Genomic DNA, 19,192 nt, shown 5'->3' with positions numbered 1-19,192 from the left:
AACACTACTGAATCTTTAGGGAGAGATTTATGCCAGAGACATTCTGGCATACTTTTTATTTGGATACAGTTGACCTCTCTTAGATTACAGACTTATACCTAAGGGACTAATAGCTAAAGAAAGAGAAAGCTGTACAGCTGATGTTTAACTGTAACATGAGCACCATCTTGCAGAAACTTTAGAAAAAGTTAAGTGGAGAAAAGCTAGTTCTCATTTTTCAACTTTAGAAGATGAATATAGCTGGCTTGTGTTTATAAAGTCACACTAGAGGCGTAACAAGCTGCATTAATCACCAGTTCATACTGCGGAACCACAAGGTATGTCTTGATGAATTTGGAAAGACACTATATTCCATGCAGTTTTATCAACTGTATGCAAACAACATAAATGTTAATGTAGTCAAAACACGAGGGACAAAAATGTTCTTGTTTGGCAAAGAAGGAGGAACTGCAAGTAAAATTCTACCTTTGTTTTTCTTAAGATTAATTCCCCTAATTTTTGATAAGTACAGCTGGTAAAAATGTGCTGTTTATATTATAAAAAGCATTCTAATATTAGTGAATTTATTTGCCCAAAAGACTTTTTCTAAAGGACTAAAATGAAACTCTAAGATGAAATTCAACTTGATTGCTTCTGTGTTTTAACTTTTCTCCTCCTTTTTTGTGACCTTCTTGAGGCACTTTTCCATTGCATTAATGAACTTTTTATAGTCTTTCAAATATGCACCATGGTCTCTCAAGCAAACACACTAACTCTATTGTTGAGACTGACAACGATTCATAGAATTCTCTTCCAAGTTGCATTAGGGTAAAATGTGTGTTTTTGTTTATTTGGTTTATAGAAAGTCACAAGAGTCCCAGAGGAGTACAGAAAGACAGACGTCTGTTGCAACAACAGCCTGGCAATAAAGAGCATAGGCTGAAAGATGCGTTCATCGGGAAACTTTGGGAAAACTTAGGAAACAGACAAGAAACAGTAAGAGCCTGTGAGAGAGGTAAATTCATCTTGTGTATCTTCTTGAATGAATAAAGTGGGGTAATGTTTGCAATGAGTAAAATGGCATTTCGGAGACATTGAAAGAAGGCCAGTATGGCTGTGTCACAATCAACGAGGGGGATAGTCGCCTGAAGCTGAGAGGGTCTGAAGCACATCACCCAGTGTTTTGTTCATCATCCTAAAAACAATGGAAAGCCATGGTTTGTATATTGGCCTATCTCCTGTACTTAGTAGGACACCTAACAAAGTTTGCTTCCCAAATGACCGGTGGGTCACTGCTGGCTTGTTAACTGATTGACTCTCTGATTGGTTCTCCTTGTGAAGTCTTTGTTGTCTGAAGTTGTTTAGCTTACAAAAATGCTATATTTGATAGATACCCCAATATGTAACATCTGTCCTTATTGTATCCATTTTTTTCTTTATGTATCCATTCAATATATAATTATCGTGAAACGTTGTTACACAGTACTCAAGACAGAAGTAGTCCTTGCCTTCATGAAACTCATTTCTAATGAGAGAAACAGATGAATATATGTAAGCAGGCACAAAAATTACTATTAGGTTGGTGCAAAACTAATTATGGTTTTTGTCATGACTGTTCTTGACAAAAAAATGCAATTACTTTTGCACCAACCTAATATAAATTATGACTTAAAATGTCATGAAGAAAATAAGTAGGAGCTCTGAAGGGAATAACTCGAGTTTTCACACTCGTGAAAGAAGCTGATATTTAACGAGACCTGAAAGAGCAGAGAGGCAGCCCCAGGAAGATGGGAAAAGACCCTGATAAGCAGAGTACAGCACCTGCAAAGGCGATGAGGAAGAAAGCCAGCTTGGGATGTGTAGGGACATCAGTGCAGCTCGTGCACAGCGAACAAGAAATGACTTGCAGGAAATGAAGGTGGAGGAATAGGCAGTCCTGGAGAGAAGTTCAATGTTTATGGAACAATTTGTAGTTTAGCCAGCCTGCTTGTCCATGATGAGGCAAACAAGTAAAACATTCTCTACAGATGGGAACCACAATCGAACCAGAAGAACCAGATCTGCTAGGTTAAATGTTTCCTCAAACACTGTTTAGAGCCCTCATTCTCTATGATCTTCCAAAGCTATCCTGAGCATATGTGACAGCATAAAAAAAGAAGAAAATTGAGTCTAGAATCAATTCTGCAAATATTAACCAATGGATAGAGATAGGGGACAGGAATTTTTGGAAACAAAATTTCTGACTTTAAAGCATGCACAGTTTTGTGTAGGAGACAAACAAAATGCTACACATTGAGATGATAGCCTCTAAACAAAGAGAAGAAGAAAATGTTATGGAAATACAGAGGCAGTAGGTGCTAACTGTCTGAGGGACCACAAAGCTCACTCATCCAACAGCTGCTCTGGGTCCTGAAGGATGGGTAGAGTTCACTGAACAGAAAGAGATTCTACACAGTCTGTACTCTGGAAGAGCAGGAGAGAGTGTCTGCCAGCAGGTTGGCTTGGCTGGAGTGCCAGTGGGTTAAAGGGTTGGAGAATATAGGGCTAAAAAATAAACAGGAGGGAGAACATAAAGGTTTTTATTACACCTTTAGACATTTTCTTTCGGGCAATGGGAAGCCTGCAGAACGCCGGGGCAGAAGTTAGAAGACCCAGACTTTTCATGCTTACTTCATCAATTAATAACCAAGAGATCCTCCACAATAGTACCAATGGTATTTGATATTTACTGAATCTTTCACATGAAGGTATTTGTATGCATTTTCTCATTTTATCCCCCAAACAGCCTTAAGTGATGTGGCAAATACCATAATAAAGATACTAATGCTCACAGAGTTTAAGGAACTGTTTAAGGTCACATTCATAATACATAGATTCTAAGAACTGACCAACCATTTTCACAGCACAGTTATAAGGATTAAATAAGATAATGCACTATTATAGCCTATAAAATCCTACTTAAGTGCCAGCTGTAAGTTATCTAGAAAATGGGGCAGAATGTTTAGGGCAGGAAAAAAAGAGACAAGACCTTGTGGAACATCATAATAATTTAATAATAAAGACAAGGTCATCAGTGCCAACATACTTTCTTATTTGCTTAGTGGGGTTTATTAGAGAAATATGAAAATAATTAGACCCAAATAAGTACAGTTGTACAATGTTCATGTTATAAAATCTTGGCATTTAAGCTCCTAATTTTTTTAAATGTTTCATTTTGATTTCATTACAAATCAAGGAGTTTGAAATGTTCAATTAACTCTTTATCTTAAGACCAGTGGGCCATGAATTCTGTGATCTATCTCAGAGCAATTGATAATAAAGATGATGAATTAAGATGGAAGAAAATGAAATAAAAGAGCAATTATTTCTCATTACCATTTCAGTTTTATTATAAGATATCCTAACTTCAAGGTAGCAGAAGTAATTATTTCTGTGTAGGCAAGGATTCTCTGTTTTCTCTGATACATACATTAAAACAAATTAAATAATTTTTTCATATCAAATATTTAAAATAGTTTGTCCACTTTCTACCTTTATTTTTAAAAATTAAGCATGGCCAAGTCTTTTATACACAAATCCTGAAAATACGTGGTTTAAAGCATTTTTTCAAAGCAGGCAAAAGTATAGCAGAGTCCTCATTACTCATATGCATTTCTTGTATTTATAAGTGATCATAGATACTCAGTACATATGATACATTTGCATGGGATGAAGATGTTCTATGAATATACAGAGGAGTATGCCTGAGTTTGCAGTTCCTCTCTGATAAGATACTGAATAGCTGAATTATATATTCTGTGCAATCCTGGGAAAATATTAACTTTGTATTTTGTTTATGCTTGGGAATAACAAATAAGAAATATCCTAAAGCAATTCATCTAGGGAAGGCACTTCAGGCCTAAAAGAACTCAATGATGCAAGCAAAGGATTGAAAAAGCAGTTACCATCTGCTATTGGGACAACTGATAAAATGTCTCAAATGTTTTTTTGTTTTGTTTTGTTTTGGTTTGGTTTGGTTTTTTTTGAGATGGAGGCTCACTCTGTCGCCCAGGCTGGAGTGCAATGGCGGATCTTGGCTCACCGCAACCTCCGCCTCCCGGGTTCAAGTGATTCTCCTGGCTCAGCCTCCTGAGTAGCTAGGACTACAGGTGTCTGCCACCACGCCTGGCTAATTTTTGTATTTTTTTTTTTTTTTAGTAAAGGTGGTGTTTTGCCATGTTGGCCAGGCTGGTCTCAAATTCCTGACCTCAGGTGATGCAATCACCTTGGCCTCCCAAAGTGCTGGGATTGCAGGCGTGAGCCACCACACTCAGTCTCAAATGTTTTAAGGTTGGCAACTGCTGAGATGTACTTTGCCAAACATTTTTCTTCATAACTTGTAACCTCATGTATATTTTAATAAGAAATCTGAGATTCATGTTTCCAATTCATTTACACTTAACTCATTAAAATTTAGTTTTGTAATAACTATTCCAGGTCTTTTAAAATCATTTGTGTCTTTTATCTTTGAAGCAGAAAATTCACATTTTATCGCTAATAAATGAAACTTTGCCCAGAAAATAGGAATTTGATTCTCAACTTTGTACTCAGGAAGTTCAACTTTATTTGAATATCAGGAAACCTAACTCTTAAATTCTTCTGATTCTAAACAAAATGTCTCTCAACACTTCTTTTCTGTGATAAAATGTAGAGCAAAATGAAAAGGTATATCTGTTTTTGTAGATTTCTTTTGTTCGTTTTCAATGCATGCATTCTAATCAGCAGTATGCAAAAGAACTTGCACAGAAATTAAGATTTTCGTCTTTCATCACTAACTAAGGATGAGTTTAAACTAAATTGACTGGTGCCATCAATGGGATCATAATGGAAAAAATCTCTTGGTGAATTTATGTGGACAAAGTTGGCCCTACCCAAAGCCAGCCTCGAGAAGCAGCTGCATGGGTCTTGCATGCAGGAGGCAAAGGACCTTGCTAGAAGTCTGCATTCCTTCTGTCATCTCGTACTATATCCCCTTCAGGCCAAGGACTTGTTTTTGTTTTTTGGGGGGCTGTTTTTTTTTTTCTTTCCTTTCTCTTCTTTTTGTTCTAAATATGAAAAGCTGTTTATCCTGGCTAGGAATATTGAATTCATTTAAAACTTCTAGGAATTCTTTTACTGCCTCTCTTCTCCCTCATACTTCATTTTGCTTTTAACCATGTTTAAGTGAGGAAATGCTTGCGAAAAGATGCTGCAAACAGTACAATAGAGCTCTATCATTCTCTTTGAATGTCATTCCTTTTAATGGAAGCAGTAGAAAGAGTAGATAGAACAAAGGTCTCTGAAGGTTGAGTACCTGCATTTAAATTCTACTTCCGACAAAATTCTGTGACCTATGGCAAATTATCTAACTTTTCTGTATCTCAGTTCTTGCCAAAAGTATTATTGTGGTCTCTATTTCCAAGAGTTTTTGGAAGCTTCATAGAAGTTATTAAATACAAATCATTTAGGATAATACAAACATATCTGTTAGAAAGAGTTCAATAAGTTTTTAAATATTATTACTGAGTACAATACAAAGTTAATTGGTTATTTTTCATCCACTGCCAATCATTAAGCTTTGGTTGTAGCCTTGCGCGAGAGGACTATCAGTTCTGATTCACCTTTTTCCAAACGTATAAAAGACATTTTCTGATACTCTTTGCTCTTTTCCTAATAAATGAAACTTTGCCCCAGAAAATAGGAATATAATCTTAAACTTTGCATTTTAGGAAGCCCAAATTTATTTGAAAGTTGGGAACCTAACACTCAAATTTTCACAATTCTGCAGTTTAGTCTTTGGGGTTATTCTTAAGTTAGTTTCAGTTCTTGATAGTCACCTCTTTGTTTCTTGTTTGAGCATAGAAATACATGTATGTATTAGGCATTTTAAAAATAAGTTCATGCAAGAGTCACATTTATACTAACATTCATTTACTTTATGTCTTTTCACCAGAATAATTTGTAGTTTTGCAATGTCCTTTCAGAGTCTCTGCTAACTCATCAAACCAATATTTATTGAACATACGCTATATGCCACACACTTTGGCAGTCACTTGGAATACAGTAGTGGACAGCACAAAATCCGTGCATTCATAGAACTTACATTTGTGTAGAATAGGCTTACGTTTTATGTACTAAATATAGAAATTGGGTTGAAATAAAAGTAATGCAATGTATATTTATATAGTCAATCTTACATTAGTCATATGGATCTTCTTTTCTCTCAATATTTTTACCTTGAAACTTAGAGAATTTTAGTTATCTGATCATGCTTAGCAGGTCCTTACTGGATTCTCAAAAATGCTAAGACGATTATATTTTCCCAAAGATCTTGTCACTTCAAGGTCATACACCAGTTGAAAAAACTGCTGGCTTCTATCATTTTCTTTGTCTTCTTTAAGATTATATAGTAGGCAAAGTGAGCATTTATCAACTCTCTGCTGTTAGCATCTGGAAAGTTCTAGATGTACTAAGAAATTTATGTGTATGGCTTTTTCCCCTCTTTAAGGACTGAACTGAAAAATATCCTTTGTTAGCTTTAGAAAGTCTTGTCTATCAGTTAACATGGTTTATGTGTTGGGAAAATAAATCAGAGTTTCTACTTCAATAGATTATTTCTATAGAAAGTTAGGTCACATTTTTACATAGCCTTTATATTATGCACTAAATATGGAAATTATATTGAAACTAAAGTAAGGAATGTAAAACAATAATGTATTTGTTTTTGTGGTTAACAATTTTTAATAATTACAGTTTATGACAGATTTTTAGAAATAATTCTTTAAATATAATTTTAATAATTTTAGTTAACTGTAGCTTAAGCAAACTTTCAGAAATGCTGATTTTGAAAGCTCCTAATTTAGTACCAAAGATCGTTTGTTTTCTGCTGAAGATAAGTTTGTTTTGAATGTGACAATCTAGTAACAAGAATTTGTTATTGTCTTAATTCTGGAATCAGAATTTTTCACATATTTATCTCCACATACAATAAATCTATACAAAAAGTATGCATTGAATGAGATTACATTTTCATTTTCTTAATGTTAAATAGTAGATAAAACTATTTCTTTTACATTTTTAATGAAACTTATGCTCTAGCCTGTCTTGCTCATTTCTTTAATAGTAATTAACCCCTTTAATAGGTGCTCATTAAAAATATCTTAAATTGACAGAAGAAAGCAAAGAAATAAGGAAGTTAGGAAATGAAGAACAAAGATCAAGTCCTACCTTCGGTCTAGCTGAAATACCTTCTGCTTTCAATTAAGCCTATTTCCTGCCATTCAGTCTTTTACCGATAAGGGTAATGATACCAGATTTTCCAACTAGAATTCCTCTTTGTACTTGAAGAAAACTAGGATAGTTAGTGGGAAATAAATCTTATTTTACTCTTAATTCCTTTTAGAAGAAACAAAGGAAAAATATATAAATAAAGAAGATAAAACAAAACTTTAATTGATAATGACAAAGAGCTATGAGTTACTAGCTTCAAAGAGTACGAAGTCTCACTGCTTAAGAGAGGCTATTTTAAATAGGCAACAGGCTCAAATACTAATTTTAAAAAAAAAGAAAGGAAAAATCATTAGATGAGGAAAATGGCTCTAAGGGAAACTTTGACAGAATAAGTAGTAGTGGTGGGGAGCATCTAAGTAGGACCTAAGTTCCAGGCAATACTCCAGTTACCTGGACTGTCAATGACATTCATCCTTACGTTCTCCAGTTCTTAGCTATCTAAATTCCACATTTTAGCTTTCCATAATAAATAACTTTGTAAGACCTGGATTCTTCCAAAGGGACATTTGATAAGGTAATGGCATTTATTACAAAAACACATTTACTTAGACTATTCCAGCCCAAGCAATAAGTGGAAATATTCTCTCCCAAACATGTGTTTATTGGTGAGTAAGAACTGGGTCCAAGAATAATTATGGATGAAAGAACATGACAAAGTTCAATCATTTAAAGTAGAAATAAAATCATAAATCTGAGCAGTGAAATTTTCTCAATGACAACCAAGATGTACATTCTCCTCTTTGCTTTACTCCATATTTTCATTATTATGACAGAAATATGAACATATTGGAATACTCTTCTAAGGACACATTTGAAAGATTTTACTGTTGGTTTTTCATGTATTGTATTTATTTGGTAAGAAAAAATACCTGTAAAAATAGACATGGAGAAAATAATATTTCAATATTAAAATGTGCAGGAAATTGAAAAATAAAAGTACCTTTGTCCTTGTATACAGTTGCTGACAATTTCATTTATGAGATCAGGGATGTAATAAAAAGAAGAATTTTATTTCAGGAAAAAGCTCAAGACCTACCTTGTGTGCACCATTTTTTTAAAAAAAATCTTAGATTTGTAGCAACTATTTCTGGGGGTGAGGGCTGAGGGAGGAGTCATAAAATTACATATAGGAGACTTTTTAATATTTGATGATGTTAAATATTATGCCAAAAGGGTATGTTCAAAGCTTAAGGAAAAGAATATGAGGCCGGGTGCGGTGGCTCACGCCTGTAATCCCAGCACTTTGGGAGGCCGAGGTGGATGGATCACGAGGTCAGGAGATCCAGACCATCCTGGCTAACATAGTGAAGCCCCGTCTCTACTAAAATTACAAAAAATTAGCCGGGCGTGGTGGCGGACGCCTGTAGTCCCAGCTACTCCGGAGGCTGAGGCGGGAGAATGGCGAGAACCCAGGAGGCGGAGCTTGCAGTGAGCCCAGATCGCGCCACTGCGCTCCAGCCTGGGCGACAGAGCGAGACTCCATCTCAACACACAAAAACCAAAAAAACAAAAGCAGAAAAGAATACGATAGAGGCAGAATCATAATAGGTTAGTTTTGATAATATTGGGGCGGGTATCATATTGAAAAGATGTCAACATAGGTGGCATGGCTGGGGTCAACGGGTTGTGATTTGATGATAGCAGTAATGGAAGGGTTGGCAATAGGGAGGAAGACAAAAGATTTATCCCAAACTGGCTGGGCATGGTGGCTCATGTCTCATGCCTGTAATCCCAGCACTTTGGGAGGCTGAGGTGGGTGGATTACCTGAGGTCAGGGGTTCCAGACCAGCCTGGTCAACATGATGAAACCCTGTCTCTACTAAAAATACAAAAATTAGCTGGGCATGGTGGTGCGCACCTGTAGTCCCAGCTACTCGGGAGGCTGAGGCAAGAGAATCGCTTGAACCCAGGAGGCAGAGGTTGCAGTGAACTGAGATCACGCCATTGCACTCCAGCCTGGGCAACAGAGTGAGACTTGGTCTCAAAATAATAATTATCCAAAACCTTCACTCCATACTTTTCCAAGCTCTATTCATTGATGAAGATAACATCAACCTAATGATTTATTTCATTGGTTTTAAAATTTGAAAGTTATTTCAAGAGTTACAAGATGGTCATTCATGTACTACACTCATTCATGTACACTACTACTTCACTAATTCATGTACTACATTTTCTAATAGGTTTCTATGTGTCACAATCAGCTGTGCTAGATGTTTGGGATGAAATGGCAAACATTAACTGTCATTCATTTTCCTGAGGTACAATATAGAGATGAGTTTCTCTCCCTGCTGTCTCACAGAGTGGATCTGGAGTTCAAGTAAGATAGTACAACATGTGCAGCAATATGTAATATGTTATAATAATGGTAGTAATGTAGTGTTGGGAAAAGAAAATATTAGATTTGAACAATTTTTTCCTTACTAATATGAAAACATGTTTTGTAATAGAATTAAGACAGAAAGTATATTAGAACAATTGAAGGTGGTAGTGATTGTTACTATAGTAAGAGAGAGAAGCAGCAGTAAAACTGTGAGAGGAGAAACACTGAAATAGGAATTTCTCTTACAATTTTGTTTGATGCCAACTCCTTTCCTGCCAGACCCTATAACATTCTTGAGCAATAGCATTTGCCATTGGGTTTTATCTTAGTGTTTCCCAAACTTCAGTCAGTCATGTATCAACTTCACAGTTTTCCCATATCCACTTATAACTTTTATTAATATGGATCAATTTTTTCTTTAAATCAATTATTTGTTAAATACAGAATATTGTGAATGCATTCTAAAATGCAAGTTTATATCATTCATTTAAAGAGGAAACCAGCACCACTTGCTGTAATAGAAGTTAGACATAGCCAGATGCCAGGGTGGCTCATGCCTGTAATGCCAGCATTTTGGGAAAGCAAGGTGGGCAGATCACTTGAGGTCAGGAGTTCAAGACCAGCCTGGCCAACATTGTAAAACCCCGTCTTTACTAAAAATAGAAAAATTAGCCAGGTTTGGTGGTGGGCGCCTGTAATCCCAGCTACTCAGGAGGCTGAGGCAGGAGAATCACTTGAACCCGGGAGGTGGAGGCTGCAGTGAACTGAGACAGCACCATTGCACTCCAGCCTAGGCAAAAAGAACAAAACTCTGTCTCAAAAAAAAAAAAAAAAAAAAGAAAGGTAGATATGAAACTCATAAAATTAAAACAAAATAACATTATTTAATTTTAGGTATGTGCCATTGCGTAACCAAGGCTCTGAGACTACGGGGTTTTTTTTTGTTTTTTGTTTTTGCCAAGAAGCATCATTGGTAAGTGCTGAGGAAGTATTACAGATGTGATAGCACCAAACTGAGAATTTCTCTGTGGGGCAATCATAAGGCTGGAAAAATATTTAAAATGTACAAAAGGATTAACTTTCTTACTCTATGATATTATTTAATGATGTCTCCTATACTAGCTAAAATATCTTGCAATGATTAATATTACATAGCGTAAAACTCTGGTATACCTGGTCTGAACTGTGTTACTTTTGGTTTAACCACACCTCTTTATTTTTCTTATCTCATTTCAACAAAATGATCAATTAACTTACTATATAATTGCAAAGTAGTTTGTAAGAAGTAATTACTGTATATGTTGAGTTCCCAAACTATTGTTCATCTTACTAAGGGTATCAAGATGCTTATTTAGAAAGTAGAATATCTGGGACTTAAGAGACTAAAAAATGTATTCAGAACCAAGCTTAGCACACTTTCACTATTGATGTTGGAGGAGGATGCAAACCTCTAAATATGCTAGCAATGTCTTACACAAGAATGCGGGGTAAATTCGTGGACAGAACAAAATGATCTCTAGGGACTTGCTCTTAACTTTCCTGACCATAAGATCATACCCCGTTCTCATAGATAAGAAACCTTAAGCCCCAAACCAATGAAACATAGCTTAGAGAGTGGCCCCATAGGACTTACCTCCTGTTAACATGAGGGCACATTTGCACATACAGTTGTCATTATCAGCATCTTTAGTGCTGAAATCAGCACCGTGTAAGATCAGGCTGCTCTGTTTTCCTGCTGTCCCAGTGTGACCTTTTAAATACAACCTGAAGTCAAAAAGAAAAAAAAGAAAGATAAGCCATTCGACAGAATAACAGAACCCAGAAGACCAACTTGTTGAATGTTTGCCTTTTCATCATTTTCTTCTTTCTTTGAACTCAGCCCTTCCAACAAACCTCTAGAAGATGCAAGCTATGTGAACCAAAAGAACAAAGGAAGGAAAAGGTTTATGTCATTATGCATGCTCAAACTCATATGGTTCTCTGATAATGCAGGATCCAGAAAACATAAAAACCTTGGTTTATTTTTTAATACAGGTATTAACCTCTAAACCTAAATGCTTTTTACAATGTCGATTCAGCATCTCACTCCCTTAATCCATTAATATATAATATTGCAGATGTGCTAAAAATTATTCATAGCAATACAAGGAGTAAGTGTCATTGATTGAGGACTTGCTCTGTGCCAGGCACTATGCTAAATAATTTCCAGTGGTTATTTGATTAAATTTTTATATTAAATCTGTGATCCCTATATTAACATCCCCAAATTGTATACCAAGGTTTAGTGAAGCTATGTAAGCTGGAATTTAGCTTGTATGAATCTAAAACTCAAGCTTTGAATCATTATGCATTCCCTGGACAAATGTTTGCTGAGCACAAGCTATATACCCGTTATTGATCTAGGCACTTAAGACATATAAGAAAACAAAACAAAAATGCATGCTTTTGAGGGACTTGTATTCTAGAGGTATCTCTAACATTAAATTCAAAATCCCATCTGTTTAATGTGGCATTCTTTGAAGAACCTATCTTATTATTTAGAAACATTTCTTACATAAAACTTGCATTAACCTAGATCAGTGGCCCTCTAATGGTTGTGCATATAACAAATAATCTGACCTTTTGTTTAAAAGGCCTGTTTACTAATCCCAGAAATATTTGTTTTCAGCTAGCATCTCAGATTTCTCTGCAGACTGTCCAAAGAGAGCATTTTGTCAAGTATTGTCCTAGAATCCAAGAACTAGTGGACGAATCACAATAGTTGCCAAATGTAGCGCCCTGTCTGATGTTTGCTCATTCCCTACTGATCGTACACACTGCTTTCATATCCTTCTGGGCAATGTAGTGCTTAGAACTAATGTAAACTTGCTCAAGTCCTTCAGTGGCTTCACACGGCTTACCGTACTAAACTGAAGTTGTTGTATTGACAGTTTGATGCCCAAGGTGTTCTCTGGCTTAGACTCTAGCCCCTCTCTCTCTAACTCTACCTAACACTGCTCCTGCATACCAGTACAATGTTTTCATCAGAATCATGTAGTAATATCCCCTTCAAATTCATATAGGTCATCACCTGCATGCCTGGATCTTATTTATGAATACTATCCACCCACAGTATAGTTAATGGGTGATTTGTGTCTCTGTATGAATGAGACACTCCTAAAACCTAGGCTGGCTCTGAGCAAAACATTATACTACTATGAAATAGAATAATAAAGATCAATTAATATTTGGAGATATATTTCAACTTGTGTTTGCATCTAGGTATATGTATATATCCTATTGTTTGTGGTATTTGATATTATTTTTAGCAAAAAACAATATTATTGGATGTTTGTGCAATATTTTACAAATATTCTGCAGAGATTTTGAGCCAGAGCAAAGTATACAAGTAAACCTCAGTCAGCTTTTGTTGGTTCCAATAATTAATGGAACTTCTGTTTCACAGTAGTACAAATAATTTTCTAATGTTGAATTACCACACAAAAGCTTGTATTTTAAAACTCTGAGAGGCAGGCTACAAGTCATTGGTGATACAAAATTGCAGAATTTTTTAAAGTGCCAATTCACATTTCAGGCTGCAGCCAGCCCAAGTGGAGGTGGGTTTCACCAGGGAAAGTAAGGTGACAGATCACCAAAGGGAGTTTTGGGACATGTTACCTGGATGAATTCACCACCTTCCAGAGCTGGTGAGAACTTTCAATTTGATCACTCTTTTGGAGGTCCTTGACCTCCCAAAGACAGACACACATTGGCAAAACTAACAGAGACTTTTGTCAGGCCTCCATTTGCAGTCAAAGTAGGAATATGGTAGGGACCCAGTCTCATGGTCTTCTTAGAGAGAATTTCACACAGAAAGCCAAATTATAATCAGAAAGTTCCTTGTTTGGTGAAGACAGAATCAGAATTGAGAGAATAAGTGAATGATTCCAAAATTAAGTAGCTACGTCTCTCCTAGCCTGAAATCTGCTCTACTGGGACTGGGAGAGTTTAGCCCATAAGCACTCTTGAATGAGCAATGGCAATTTTAACTTTGATTTTTTGTTTCTCTGTGATTTGTAATGGCCTTCCTTCTTATGGTAAGTCAATGCCATTTTCTCTGCAGTAGCTTTAAGTTCACTAATAAAGACAGACTTTCCAGGATGCAATGATTTTCTACAGTGTCTTTTGCAGGGAATTCAGCACAAATGTTCGATTCTAAATAACAGACTGCTTGCTATGTGCTTGAATACATTGTTTATACTTTTATCGTTTCACATAAGAGTTACAATCTAAGTCTCATAATTTATAATTATTTATTTGTGTAATCAAGGCAATACAAATGCACAATTATAAATTTGAGAAGAAAAGCTAAAAGAAGAAATAAAAATCAACCCAAATCTCATCACTGAGTTTAACTACTTTTATCGTATTACAGATTTTTAGTATTTTCCTTGTTTCTCCCCACTAAATATAAAATATTATTTATTTTTAAATATACATGTATCTGAACACATTCTTATAACATTTTGAACACTATAAGTAAAGCTTCTGCTCACAGCCCCATTTCATCTCTCTCTTTAGAGGTATCCTTCAAGAACAATCTCTCCCCATGTGAAAATACAAATAGAAATAGAATTATACTTTACATGCTTCTGTATGAGATGATTTTCAAATATAATTTTATGACCACTTTTACATGCCATTACATTTTTTTCTCTAACAGCATTGGGAAGCTATTGTATGAATATATCATCAGTTGTCACAAGATTAAGGCTGCCTTCAGGTATCTCTCTATATGTATGCTGGTATAGGTATTAGGATTACAATAAAATCCACATTTCTTTCTTGACCTTTCCCCGTATGAATGTCATCAATGCTATGTTAGGCTCCATGAGTAAAGAGACGTCTTTCCAGATCTATTTAAGACTTGGAGGTCAGTTTCTAGTCTTGGCAGCTCTTCTCTAGATTATAAAAAATGATTTACAGCTAGTCTCACTGCCTTGAGTTTCACTCCTTCTTCCCCTTCTCCATGAAGTCCATGCAGCTCATTCAAAAACATGTGTCTCATCATTCCTCCATCCTGGTTAAAGTCGCTCAGTTGTTCCTCCAAAATTCAAAGATAAAGTTCAAATTCTTTACTGTGGTTTGCAAGGCCTGTGAAGTCTAGTCCTTGTCTACTGTCTACTTTTCCCACATCTCACCCACTCCAACCCTCCCATGTCTTGTTATTTTCTGCACATACACATAGTGCTCTAGCCTTACCCACTCACTTATTCTAAGCAACACTCTTATTTCTCCATACATTTGCAAGTACCATCCCCTCTTCCTAGAAGGTACTCTCCAGGTTTGAACAGCTGCTGAACTCCTATCCATCCTTTAAGATTTGTTCCAAGTATAACCTCAAAAAGCATCAAATCAGCATCTTCATGATGACACTTACTTGCTGTATTTTAATTGTCTTTTCACTTATCTGTTTCCCATAATAAACTGTGAGCTCCTTGAGGCATAAACTATGTTTTACTCATCTTTGAATCGCCAGAATCTTGAAATCTTGAACAGTCTCTGAGATAGAGAAAGGCCTCAATGTTCATTGAATAGATGGATGATGGGTGCGCTAAGCAATTAACTTTTGGTAAGCTCAAGGTAGCAAGCAAAAGCAAACTCAAATATAAAGAGCTCTACTATCAAAATATACTTGGTCCATGTTTCAGAAGGACAGCTTTTACATCTCATTTAGTTAGGTGCTCAACATATCTACCTAGGTACCCACTTCATTGCCTATCCAACTCAAATGATTAAAAAAATATATGTAGGTGTGTGTATGTGTGTGTATATGTATACACACACACATATACATTATATATATATACACACACACACACATATACACTATCTCATATCCTTCTTATTTTTCCAGTTTTTTGTTCTTATTTTCTCAGAGACTCCAGAATATAAAAACATGAGCGAGGCACTATGCAGATAGAGTAAAGGAAAAAAGACTATGTCTTAATTCTTATTACTCCTTACATTTTATTGAATGATTTATTTGTATCGTATGAATAGCCAACTGAGAACAATTTGAAAGCAAACTCAAAATAAAAATATGCTTAAGGTTAATGTTTCAGCTAAAATTATTTTTTTAAAAAGAAATATTCTATTAAGGTGTGAACCTAATTCCTTAAGGTCCTGCCTTGAATAAACATTAAAACATAAACATACAGCAGAAGTGGAGAGGAGTTGCAAGATGTGCAATGTAAACAGTGGCATATATTGGTTGGAATGATGTACGAGTAGAAGAGACTGATATTTTGAGGAATAATGAATGTTTCGCGGTTCAAGACTTAGTAGCACTTGTAATTTACATGAAGTAGCATTCATCCCCCATGTTTATATCCTTAGCATGTCACAGAGGAGTGGCTTATGCTCTTCTATGGAAGAGACACACAGTCTCTTGCACTGGGAGATAAAGATGAAATTTCATAAAAATCATTTCTTCTAAACACTATTTTAAAAACTTTGCAAATGAGGGCAACTGTGCTTCTGTGGAATCCCAGAAGGACTCTGGGAGAAACTATACAGTCCAGAATAGGTCCCCTGCACAGTTCAGGGGCTCATTCTTTCTTAGCAGCTCTTTAGCTAGCTCAGAGTCCCAATTTTTGGCCCAAAGCCAACAATCACAGCTAGTTATTTGATACAGGTAAATTAAGGACCAGTCACTCATTAATGCCAAGTATTTCTGTAACTAGATTAGAAAAACAAAACAACAAAAAAAACTTGTTTGAGTTGAGGCTCAAACAGAACATTTGGATGATTCTTTTTAACACTGGTTCTGGCTAATATCTAAAGTCCTTATGTGTAATTGACTATCTGTGGCTTTCTCTATGAAGCTAATAGTTGTTCCAAATAGACTTCCAGTTTATGAAAGAAAAATCAATATACAGGACGGCTTTGCACCTGACTACGGTGACAGTGAAGTGGAAGTGTGAAACATTAGTGAGAATACATCTCCCAAAATAACAGCCTGGGAATCCTGGTTATTTATTTCTTGAGTTTAGCCAGTGTAGACATGGCTTGTATGAAAGACGATATGTTAGAAGATAAAAACAAAATGTTCCTCCAGTAAAAAGCATTAGGGACAGACATATGGAAGCTGTGAAAAACAAAACAAAACAAAAAACTCCAGAGAATCTCATTTGATGTGACCAAAAATGCAGCCACAAAATAGAATTATGGCATTTAGTCTCGTCCATGTATTTTCTCTTAATAAAGAAAAAAAAATATGAGTCCTTCAGAAGAATGACTATAAAGAATGTCAACATTTTTATTTTTTCAATTAGTATATTGTAGGAAAACTGATGTCTATTGAAATTAGTCATGATTCTCTAGTCATCTTTGATAAACATAGTTACTCCTTTACAACCACTTTTAGAAATTTCAGTAATTATAAAGACTAAATCATCACATTTCTTAATGAATATAGGACAACAGTGAGTTCTATTATGGAAGAACAGGCTTGAAAATATCCCTACATATCATCCAAGAGATTCTAGAATTTTCTTTTCTTTAAAATGGGCAGCACAGTCTCATGAATCCAGTTTCTTATTAATTTTGTCTACTTAAGAGACTCACTCTCTTCACATTTTTGCATGTTCACCATACTCAGGGGGCCAAGCATCTCTTTCATGATCCAAGGCAGTGGGAGTTGTTTGTATGACAAATTGAAGTTTGGCCTCAACCCTTTAAAACAGTAGACAGACTCTCAGATATCTGAACTTTAAGGTCGTAGGTACTGACAAGCTGAGCAGATTTTTATTTTGGCTCTGAGCTCTCTCCCTGCCACCATATGGAACTAGTTTATCTTTCTCACAATTACTAAGAAATTCAGAATGACCTTCATGGTTCTCTTTCAGAGGCTGGTAGCAATGACTCAATCTGACAGAGTTTCCTGACATGGCTATGACTTCTAGTTGCTGCTTTTGGGCTGTCTCTGCCATATTCAACCTCTCCAATCCTACCCCCTTTCCACTGAAAGAACTGGGAACCGTTAGCCAAGAGGGATGTCAGAGCATGTATGTTAGCACTGACTTTTCCACATCCTGGAGATATATTCTGTAACTCTATTGTCCACACATGAACAAAATTCTGTACTTATTTGCAATAGCCTATCAATGAATATGTGAGAAAATTCTAGAAAAATATATGAAGCAAAGTTAACACACCTATGAAAAAGCAAGTGAATATCAGTTGTATAATCTGTATTCCAGAAAAGAAATGTTTGAAAGAAGTTTCCAAAGAAAAGAGGATGTGAGTAGGAAGATTAAAAGAATTGATAATGTGAAGTGTGACTAATCAAGAATTAAGGCTGTGATAAAGACTTATAGATATCTAAAAACATTTAAAAAATATACAGATCAAGCAGATACAGGTAATTTGGTACAAAATAAGTTGTAATGAAAGAAATAACCATCTATAAAGCCATTAACTAAAACTTTTCCTTTTTCCTCCTTCTCCTCCACACACTTTCTCCTTCTCCTCCACACACACAAAATGGAGAAATAAATAAGCCATTGGCTTCTGCAAATTAAGGCTGTGTCATGAACACTTGTGTCTGGAGAGACAGCATGTCATCACAGAGTTTGTGGTGTACCTGTCTGGGTTTGCGATCTAGCTCTTATTCTTTCTGATTCTCAGTTGCCTCATCTGTAAAATACTTCTACTAATAGTAATGTCCTGCCAATATTTTGTGAAGATTAAACGAGGTGATACCTGGAAAGCCCTTAAAAAGATTGCTGCATGCAAAGTAAAGTAAGTACTTGACTATTTGCAAAAAAAATCAAAGTAATCAAACTTGCCTAAGCAATAACCATAAAATACACGGTAGTTCAATAAGCGTCAGTTATGGGAATGACTAAGTCTAAATTACACAAGTATAAACATATATGACCTTGATAGACATATGTAAGTGTTCTGAGAGTGATAAAAACAATGGGATAGAGATATAGTTCATGAAGACAGGCATGGAGACAACAAGCCAGAGAAATTAAAGATGAAAAGGATCAATTTTCTCAAACCCGTGAGGCCCCATATCCTTTGGAAGTTTTTCTTATTTTATATAGATGAAGAAGAGTACTAAATATGAAGGACAAGAAACCAAAAAGTTGCTTTGCTGATTGACTACGTGGTTAAGGTCTATGTTAATTTGACTCTAGATTGTCTGAATAAATATCCTTCAATTCAAATGTTTATCTTTTAATAAATTAAAATTTCAGACTTTTGAGAACCCTTCAATTTTCTTGCCATCATATAATATTTTATTGACTGAATCCAGTATATATTTATTTGGTTTTCCTTTCTTTACTCATAATTGATACTGGCAAAAAAAAAAAAAAATCCTGGAAAAATCATTCATCCCAACCTAATCTTTAATTCTCATGTCAACTTGCTGAAAGCTTTCTTTTTCTCATTAAATCTTCCATAATTGGTGTCATTTGTTTTGACAGGGAATTGGATCATTGGGAATCACCAGAATTTGTGCATAATAATTTAACCATTATGTTAAGAAGGAAGACATTATCTTATTTGTTTCAGAAGCTACAGATGACC

At 35.5% G+C, this 19,192-nt stretch overlaps 1 protein-coding gene across 2 annotated transcripts in view; it reads right to left on the bottom strand.

Annotated features, from left to right (window-relative positions):
* Window positions 1–19,192, bottom strand: part of LOC105475992 (angiopoietin 1) — a 246,213-nt gene that overhangs the window by 1,382 nt on the left and 225,639 nt on the right. For both annotated transcript variants that reach the window (XM_011731536.3, XM_011731535.3), the window contains exon 8: window positions 11,244–11,374. In XM_011731536.3, the coding sequence (XP_011729838.1) occupies window positions 11,244–11,374 (131 nt within the window). The remainder of the gene's footprint in view (window positions 1–11,243; window positions 11,375–19,192) is intronic.

The sequence above is a fragment of the Macaca nemestrina genome, chromosome 8 (assembly GCF_043159975.1).
Source record: "Macaca nemestrina isolate mMacNem1 chromosome 8, mMacNem.hap1, whole genome shotgun sequence".
Classification (NCBI taxonomy): domain Eukaryota; kingdom Metazoa; phylum Chordata; class Mammalia; order Primates; family Cercopithecidae; genus Macaca; species Macaca nemestrina.
The sequence above is the reverse complement of the archived record's forward strand: the minus strand, read 5'-3'. Positions and strand labels throughout refer to the sequence as shown.